This window comes from Lygodium microphyllum, chromosome 5, assembly GCF_053477565.2.
Source record: "Lygodium microphyllum isolate KBCC chromosome 5, Lygodium_microphyllum_v1.1.10, whole genome shotgun sequence".
In the NCBI taxonomy this organism is placed as follows: domain Eukaryota; kingdom Viridiplantae; phylum Streptophyta; class Polypodiopsida; order Schizaeales; family Lygodiaceae; genus Lygodium; species Lygodium microphyllum.
The window spans coordinates 143302106-143312392 of NC_141139.1; the positions used below are offsets into that span (position 1 = coordinate 143302106).

At 40.3% G+C, this 10287-nt stretch overlaps 1 protein-coding gene across 1 annotated transcript; it reads right to left on the bottom strand.

Moving 5' to 3' along the window:
* Nucleotides 1-6438: 6438 nt before the first annotated feature.
* On the bottom strand, nt 6439-9213 carry LOC148036482 (pentatricopeptide repeat-containing protein At2g03380, mitochondrial-like). Its single transcript, XM_087678476.1, has one exon. It carries the CDS (start codon nt 8865-8867, stop codon nt 6549-6551), a length of 2319 nt encoding a protein of 772 aa, XP_087534602.1. The 5' UTR covers nt 8868-9213; the 3' UTR covers nt 6439-6548.
* Nucleotides 9214-10287: the final 1074 nt, after the last annotated feature.

Here is a 10287-nt window from a genome sequence, read left to right on the forward strand (position 1 = left end):
CATGGCTACTAATCGAGGTAGTGCCCTCTTGTGTGAAAGTCAATTCAAGAGAAGGTAGCTATGTGCAAGCACATCATCTTCACCCAACAAAGAATGTACCATGGGGAAATAAAAACTGCAATAAAATCCTAGACAAACCACATTGAGGAGCTCAATGCTCGGTTGGAAATGGTTGCTCCTAGCCTCAAGAAGATTGATTTTGGAGTAGAATTTTACATTGATGACATATGAGCCTATCGAAGAGAGGTTGGTAGCCCATCTCTACCAGGAGTAGTATGATGGTCATAAATTGAAGGATATGGAGTTTTGGGTGGCTACCTTCTCATCAACAAGTGAAAGTCACCAACTATTGATAGAGGCAACATGGGAACCACTCTCAATAGTGACTTCTTCAAAGGATTTGGTTGAGCCTTTAGAGTATGCTCCACCAAAAGAAACATGTGATGAAGTCCCAAATCAACAATAGGACTCAAAAGCTACCTCCAAGAAGTAAGAAGGCCATGAGAGGATATTGAAAGTGTGTAGAGCCCAACTGGAGACACCAACCGGAGACAGTGACAAATGTCCCTCTAAACATACAAGTGTTAGAGGAGCAAGGGAAGAGCCAAGAGAAACCTATGCACTAATATTATGAAGAAACGTATGAATAAAATGATACATTCATGTTTGATTTTCAATTGTATAAAAACTCTAAGTTTTGAAAGCCCCTCCTCTTGAGAGTAGTGCATTTACTCCTTAAGACATGTGAAAGAATTGCTCAATGATGGCTATACTATCTGGATGTGGAAGTCCTCTACAAAAGCTGCAAGATTATAGGTACTCGAAGGAGCAGTCATGTTGCATTGAACAATAAAGTAGAGAAGCAATCCTTAAGGCATCTAGAATGGTGCTACCATATTTTTGAAGATGAAAAATTTTCTAATGATGCTATTGCAAAGGGCATGCACCCCCTATGAAGATGGGCATCCACCCCTCTTCTTTGATGCGAATGATAGGATATAGACAGGGTGGCTATGGTACAATTGCATCTTTGTGCACTGCTCATGCTATCTTATTGCATAAGTTTCTTATAAGACATGGTGGATAGCTAGTTTGCCAAATGCACTCATCCATTCTATCCAAAGTCTCCACTCAATTTGAGGCTACTAATGAAGAATTATGGTTGCCTAATGAGAATGCTCCAGCCACTTCCTAATGAGGATGCTCCAACCACTTCCTAAGGAATCCATCCAAAAAAAAAGGGGGAAAAAAAATCAAAGATAAAAGTTCCAACTTAGACAGGCACATTGTAGAATCGCTACACCTAGGGGTCCTCAAGTTGGATGGATATAGTGGCTTCAATCAATGGGCTCTGCTTCCAACCCCTTATCCATTTCCTCTCCACGACACAAACTCAAGGCTCATCAAGGGTAGGACATGCCGGGCCACCTAGTAGACATGTCTCTTGTGAGCATGGCAATGTACCTTCCCTCACACCGACTAGATTCTCATTGAAGTGTGGGACAACATTGTGAGCTTACTTGGAATTTGACCCAGCTCCCAATTGCACCAACATGGACAGTAGCCAATTGCATTAGTGAGATAGACATGCCCCTTAGGGAGGTTATTAGTATGTCTACATGTACCAAAAAGAATTCCAAAATATCCCTCAACATCGATAGACCTACATCATCCACAATCTATGATTCGGTCTCATATATGTACTTTTCATCTCGCTAATAAGCATAATCATAGTTCTTCAGCAACAACAATGATCCTTCCTCTACCAAGACTTCATCGGTGACTGTTCCAATACTACTCACCATCAGTTCTCACCACAATAATCCACCCTCAAAGAAGTACCATGGGACTCGCACGTGTCTAAGAGGGGGATAATGTTAACCCCATCGTGAGCAAGTAGAGAAGCAAGGGATCCCATCAAAATGGAGGATTAAATTTTACTAGTACAAGCGCTCAATTCCCTATGGCCAAATGTTTGTGTAGGTTGGATGATATAATCAGTTGAAGCTGAGATCTAGTTCAATCTCGTGCAACTTGTAATAATTTTTGTGTAGAGTAAAGTCTCATTTAACTTTTGAGCACTTTTATTGAAAGATCCAGTCATAAGGCCCCTTGAATAGGCTGAGTGTCTTTTTGGATCTCTCATATGCTATTGAGAGAGGGAGTGTGAGAGAGAGCAAAGGAAAGAGTGTGACAATGAGAATATGATGTATGTGACATGAAATGCTTGGTGAGTTCTCTACTCCTTCATTGTCTTTGTATCCTTCTCATGCCAGTCTAAGTCTAGTGCTAGGTGAAACATCTGGATTGGGAGCTTGTTGAATGAGGCAGTTGCATGAGGATTGTGAGACTTCCTAAAGAGACCACAATGATAAGTGATCTCAATGTGTGTCTAGTACAAACATGAAACTATTGGTAAGGACCTAGCTATCGTGCATCTAGGAGTATTTATCTCATGTTCCTACTTTTTTTACCATCCATCTTTGTTCTACTAAATTGAGAGGGCTAGGTCCATCAATTTGTGTGGGGAATTCTCACTCTCATCTAGCCACTCTTGATATTGGATTCCTAAGTTTGCCATTTACTCAAATGATTTCAAATTTATTTGTTTCATGGAAATTATAGAGGGATCTTGATGTTTCTGTAGGGAATTTTGGAAATTGATGCTCTTTTTTGTGTGGCTAGTCATGATGTAAGACATCCCTCCTTGAATAGCCTTACTAGTCATCTAATGGGAAGCAATGTATTATCTAGTTGATCTCTCCCTTGATAAATGTGTGTCATTGTGCTACTGGTTAGGTACTGGTCAGAGACGTGACTCCATGCTCATCTCATGTGTGTGTAGACTCATGGTTTTTTGGGGCCCTTAATGGCCTACTCTTCTTGTGCACCATGTATGTCTTCTAGAGCTTTCATGGACCTATCATTGCTAGTCTTAGTGGGATGTCAACCTTTCTAGTTCTTGTTTTAATTGGCTTTGCTCCCTTCTCTATTGACTTAGTCAATCAACTCAGTTTAAAACTCGGGTCATGCCTCAAGCCCTAATGTACCCTTGAGCTTAATGTGGCCTTCACGTTTGTGAATTAAGCATTTGGTGCTCAAGTAATCTCCTTGTGGGATTCTAACCAACATGCACTGAGGAGGTTTGCACTACTATTTTCTAGTCGTTATATGCCAATGTTCTGGATCCTTATGCTAATGCTTGAATAGTGAATCATCTTGGATCCTAGCTCCAATGTTGGGGGGGGGGGGGGGGGGGGCGGGGGGCGGGGGGGGTGGGGGGGAGATGTTTCCCTAGGGTTCTTTACCTCATCAACCTAGATGTTTTGCACTTAATTCCTCACAACACTCAACTCATCTCAATTGGTGCCCCTTTTGTTACATGGGCTTGTGTGGTCTAGATTGGGCTGTCCCGTTTGGGTGGGCAATCCTTCGCTTTTGGGTAGTTTCTTATGGAAAGTCCCATGATCCTTGGACACGCATCACACTTGGAAAGGAGTTTCAAAAAATGGTTGAAATTTTTCCTTTAGTCCTTTTTTTTTAATGATTTTCAAAAAACTGTTGAACTTAAAGTTTGTCTTGATGAAAAATAACTTTTTTTGAATGTGTTTTAACTATAAAACTGGTTGTTTTCCCCCCAAAACTAGCTAGCTTTCAACTTCTCTTTTTCTATTCAATAGGCAAAATGTCTTTCATGAGCATTGCTCAGATTTTAGTAGGTCTCCCTCTTAGTGCACACCCTCATTTATTTAAAACTCCTTTATATCTTCCCTCTCTTAAATCTACAATTGTTCCACTCCAAAAGAGTTCTTAACCTCTCTTTTTTTAAGTGTTCTTGTTAATGGGGTTGTAGCTCAAGTGGTTTGGGCATGTGGGTGTGTACAATGATGTGTGAGTTCAAACCTTGGGTACACCCTTGAGGCATCCTTCAAATTTCAAGCCTTCTCTCTCTTTTATTTTCTCTTCTCCTAGCCTCATTCAAGTGCCATCACTCAAGTTGTATCACTCAAGTTTAGATCAAGGTGATTTATCTAAATACCTATTCCAATTCCTTCTCTTCACACACAAACTAACCTACTTCTTTTGCTAGCACACACAACAATGCCCATAGCATATATTGCTCTTGAAGCACAACCGATTCACTATAACAATCATCAATATATACCTTTTTAATCTCTACTATAGCAAATCGAGTTACAAAATTTTTGGTGGGTTTGAAAGGATTTTTTATTTGGCTATGAAACTTCTACCCAATCCAATTTGTTCAAAATAGTAAATCATCTTTAAATCATTTTTTCACAAATCCAATTTTCTATTATGTCCCATCATAGTCACATGGGTTTCGAGTAAGCTCGTATGGAATCGAGAGATCAATGTCTCACCTCCTGATCCTAATCTCAACCGTGTGAGCCTCCTATTCTACCACATAGAGGGAATGTGAGCATCCTAGAGCAATTGATTCCATCTATCCTAGCACAACGGAGCTAAAAGAGGGAATGCAAGCATCTTAGAACAATTGATTCCATCTGTCCAGCAATGGAGCTAAAAATGTCAAGCCAAACACATGACATGTATGTACGTATCTAACTCCTATTATTTCAAGAGCTTCAATGCTCTTGGACTCCACCCGTCTCACATAGTCAACTCACTCTGTTCTTATAGCCTTCTACTCTTCTCTTACTATCCCAAGCAAGCAAGAAAGCAAACCACCGAAAGCTTGTAGTAGGCTCACATTCTCACTTTGCACATTGTAGTGCAAATGCCCCAAAGGTTCATTTGTGATCTCATTATTTAAGCATGGCTCCTTTCATCCACTCCCATTGCTCCCTACAATTGATCCTCGCCTTGAGTGCTCAACAAAGAGAAAATATATAGACAAATCCTAACCTCAACATCACTCCCTACCTCTACCCTCCAAGCTATGGGAAAAAAAGAGAGAATAGATGAACACAAGGCAAAAGAGAAGCGCCATTTTCCAAGCCCCTCACTCACTCACACTCACTATCAATGTGATGCACAAGAAGACAGGATAGAAGTAAAAAGAGAGCTCTCAAATTTGCACACACAAGAATGAGCACTTCTATTCACTTTTTAGCTTTTATACATTAGTTTGGGATTTAGGGTTCCCTCCATAAGTTGGGCATCACTCCCACTTTTTGGCCTCTTGATCGGTTCCTTTCAATACATGCATATACCTTAAGTTAATTGGATCATACTTTCAAAACGTGAATAGGAAAAGCTAAATGCCTCCAATCTCACTTGTTGCAAGTCTCCCTAATTCATTTCAAGGCATTTTATAACTTGTACAAGAGCAAGTCTAGCTCTCAATAATATTATAGTAATAGCATGACCCAAAGTTGTCAACCCTTCTGCACATAATAGTGCCTAAAATAATACAAACGTTATCCAAATATATAATCCTTTTCAAATTAATTCTAGCACGTTGCGCTTCTAATTGTTTGGCATTCTCCCTTGCCGCACTTGCATTTGCAATTAACGAAAAGATGGACTTGTTAGGCAATCAAGGGCACATCAACAGCCATGGGCATCTGTCTGCATGCTTGTAGTTCAAAATGAAGCAATGCATGAATAATAATGTGATTATCAAGAAGTCATATTCATCTGCAAAATTGAGCAAGATGAAATTCCATCAAATGAGATCTTTTGTGGACCATGAGGACGATTAATAGAATGAATCTAGCCACACAAATGGCATTCCTAATGACAATCATTAAGTTGATCATATCCTCTTGCAGCCAGTTTGCAAGGCTATATCCCTGCTGTCTTTGGCCCCTAAGCAAGGCTCTATCATATTGCAGGTTATTAGTGAATCTTAGGCAAAAATTATATATTACATCGTAGGTGTTATTGAATATTAGGTCAAAAAATATGATTATCAATTAATTCCAGATATTAGTGAAACTTACACAAAGGGTCTTCTCATTCTGCTTACATAATACATCGTTGCTAAGAGAGACACCAATGTGCCTCGTATATACAAAATGGAGCACATCTTTTGCCTTTCCAGTTTGGCAGTTAGTATAACTTCACTGTAGTTATGTTCTCTGTTCTATATTAGCAGGGTTCAGGATTTGCAGAAAACCGACCTTTATCACATTTTTAAAAGACAAATCTGATAAACCCAGTTATAATTTCTCCTTGTCCTCAGAAAAATGGACTACTTTTTGGTCTTTTAGTTATAAAAACCAGCTACTTACAAAAATTTGAGAAGAAACTCTCAAGTGCGTACTCCTTTCCATCAGGTATGAGAAAAGTGTTTAATGTCATAAGCAATGGCACACAAGGCCCAGTAACACTCATGTCAACTGCAAACGGACCAGTACAAGTGAGGCTGCGAAAATCACCCCTTCGAAACACAAATGCACATGACAAATCTTTGCATTACTACTGAACCCTGACATTAATCAACTCAGCCTAGACTAAAAATTGTCTATTTTCACACTCAGGAAACATTGCATGAATCTTCAGGTCTGTAACATTGTGCCCACCTTTTGCACACTGAAAATGTGAAGGTTGTTTGCAACCTCCTATGTGCAAACATCTGAACAAATGTTGTACATTGAGATATATGCCGAAGTATCCTTCCTCTCCAATCGCACTGAATGATCAAACGCATGTCTTCCAAGCTCCTGGTGGCCCCACTTTCGACATGCGGCCAGGACAGTATGCCATACAACAAGATTCTCCTGGAATGGCATCTTCTTTAACATTTCTATTGCCCAGTCTAATTGGCCAGCACGCCCAAGGAGATCAACCATGCAACTATGGTGCTCAAGTGTTGGGATTAGAGCATAGTCTCTGCTCATGGCCTCAAAGTACATAAAACCCTCATGCATGCAACCAGAATGACTGCATGCAGTCAAAACACTCATAAAGGTGACCGAATCTGGGTTTCTGCCTTCTCCTATCATTTTGTCAAGAAAACAGAAGACATTCACAGTCTCTCCAAGCTGAGCATATCCTGCAATTAGTGCATTCCAAGAGATTGTATCTCTGACTGGAAGCTCTTCAAACACTTCTTGTGCTTTTGCAAGCAAGCCACATTTGGCATACATATCAACCAATGCGGTTCCAATATCTATGTCTCCTTCCATTGACCCAGTTTCAGCAACCTTAGCATGTAATTCCTGGCCTTTCTCTGTAGCCCCAAGGTTTCCACAAGCTTTTAAGCTGCAAGCCAAGGTATAAGCATTTGGAGCAATGCCCCTGAGCTGCATCTGTTTGAAACAGTTCAGTGCTGCTTCACTACATCCATGTTGCACATAACCATCTATTAGTGCAGTCCAGGAGACTACATTTTTAACTGAAAGGTTGTCAAACACTTGCTGTGCTTTTTTAAGCAAGCCACATTTGGCATACATATCCACCAAAGCAGTGCCCACAATAAGACTTGTTTGCAATGATCCCTTCTCAGCAATATAAGAATGTATTTGTTGTCCCTTCTCAGAGGCTTTTAAGCTGCCACAAACTTTCAAACTAACAGCACATGCATGAGCGTCTGGATTGATGCCTTCGAGTTGCATAAGGTCAAAGCAATTCAGGGCTTCTTTATGAAGACCATGCTGGGCATATCCACCGATCAAAATAGTCCACAAAACTACATCTCGGTGTTGAAGCTGATCAAACACTTCTTGTGCTTTTGAAAGCAAGCCGAATTGAGAATACATTTCAATTACTGCACTGGCAACAACACCATCTCTTTCCAGTAGCCCTTTTCTGGCAATTTCAGCATGGATTTCCTGGCCCTTGCTTAAGGCTCCTGTGCAGATACAAGCTTTCAAGCAGCGAACGTACGTGATTGGATTTGGAGAAATACCACCATGTTGCATACACTGTAAGCAATTCAGTGCTTCCTCACCTCGGCCATGTTGAACATAACTCATGATAAGTGCATTCCATGCAACTACAGTTTTGGTTGGAAGTTTGTGAAACACTTCTTGTGTATCATCCAATGAACCACATTTGGCATACATGGTGATTAGAGTGTTGCTGAGAAACACGCATTTCTCCAACAACCCTCTTTTCTGTATGTGAGCATGTAGTCTGCACCCTCTTTCCATATCCTTAAGCTCAATACAGGCCTTCAGTAAGGCCATAAACGTATATGGAGAAGGATGTACAAACTCATCCTCCATGATTTTATCATAATGAAGGAGAGCTTGATGTTTCCTGCCAGAATTCAGATAGCCTGTTAGGAGAGAATTCCAGGAGCTACCATTGTGAGAATCCAACCTGTCAAAAACGTGTTCAGCATCGTGCATGCAGCCAACCTCAACAAGCGCTGAGACCAGGCCATTCCGAATGGATGGACGGCCTTCCAGACCGATTTTGCAGGCATAAGCATATGAGCGCAAAAGGCAAAGATGGTTTTTCTCCTCTCTGCACCTGCACAAGATGTACGCAATTGAGTCCTCAACTGTGGGCTTGAAAAGGGGAGGCAATCCTTGCACCAGGGATGTGACTGTCACATCTAATCCTTGTTCTTCAAGGGATGCGATTGTCGAATTTCGACTAGGCGTCTCCCGACCATGGCCATAACCACCACCACCATTGAACTGCCGTGCAGTGCCGTACGGATCGACGGGAGAAGGGTTTTCTGCTGACCTGGTGACGCTTCTCTGAAGCGGGAAGGGCTGCATCCAGCTTGGATTGTTGGGGTGTTCCATGGCCCATCGCTCCCAGTTACCCTGGTGCTTCGGGGCTGTAGCTGCTGCAGAGTACGCCTGTTGTCTGATCACTGGGCAGAGATCTCCCAGGCAGGCGATTCCTGAGAGGCCCGAGAGACCACCAAGCCCCCCTGTTCTTCTTGTGCAGCCCTTGGGTGGTCCGAGGCAGGCTGCAAACATCTCATCATTCTCTCATCGTTACATCTCATCCCGACGATGACCATCGTGAAGCAGACGTCGGTTGCCTGACCTGACACTTGAGAGTGCATCAGTGTTTACAGGAGATGTTTGCGGTAGCAGATACAGACCCATTAACCTGACGTTGGATGTGTACTATCAAACCCATTAACCTGATGTTTTGAAGGGACGTTTGGATCAAACTGCACAGATTTGCCATTGCTCAAAACTGCAAGTAGGCACACACGCCAATGGGGCATGACCGAAAGCTTGTGCATTGCATCCTCAAAGGCATAATAGAATACCAATTCGCTTGGAAAACCAGGGCAATGATGTTATGCATACACATGCTTTTCTTATCCTAGCATATCTATATCTACTTTTACAATGTCAAGCCTATTACCCCACTCTATTGAGTTCATTCTAGTACTAATATTTATTACATGGAAGATACCATCATGTTGACACATGAGAATAGGTTGAAATTAATCATCTTAGTATATTTGCAAAGCAATTTATACTTTTCTAATAATACCATTTTAAAGGAAAAATTCATCACATTTAATGCGGTTAGCTTGTAATACTAATAATATGATTCAATTTCCACAACCTTTTCATATTGTCTTGTATGTAGCCTAAGTCTGGTTATACATAGTGTGTAGTGAGAGAAAAAGGTTCATGTAAACTTACTCTATGTTGACTTAGGAATCATAATGCTATGGTTGACATCAATATGAGATAGATTGCATTGAATATTTCGATGGTATAATATAAGACAAAAAAACACCAAACATACCTAGTTACTTGGTATTTGAGTTATGCTTATATTCCTTTATTTGTATAGTGGTCTTCATTCAAAATAAAGCTCATTAACCTACACTAACACTAAACCAACATGATCAGCATAAAATTTGAAAGAATGGCTTAAGAACATGAATTTATTGTAAACTAATAGTAATAGTGTTATATATTAAAGTGAATTTCAAATTACCTAAAGGTCTCCATTATTAGTTATGAAATGTTAAAAATGCATGTATATGATATATAGGCATTTGCATATGTAGAAGGTACGCAGCATGCTTTTTCTATCTCCTACATATCATCTATGTATAAGATATTGAGGCATTTACAAGTTGAAGGATTGGAAATGATGTACTGACAAGGAATTTGCACAAAGATGAAGATCCCATAAATATAGCTGAATTATTATGATAATTGTTATGAAATAAGATGGTTTTTTTGTATTTTCAATTTTCATTTACCACATGATTTGTGACTTGTTATGTGGAGTATTGTATGTAACACTATTGCATTGTGCATGGTGGATAAATGGTAGGGAACTAATGTGTTTTATGTTGTGGTGAGCAAATTATTAGACGGAGTTGCACGGATTAATTATTTAGAGTGAACTACAATTTACTAC

What these genes read in the sequence shown, in the direction of transcription:
- LOC148036482 (XM_087678476.1), bottom strand. Translation starts at nt 8,867, where the DNA reads ATGTTTGCAGCCTGCCTCGGACCACCCAAGGGCTGCACAAGAAGAACA.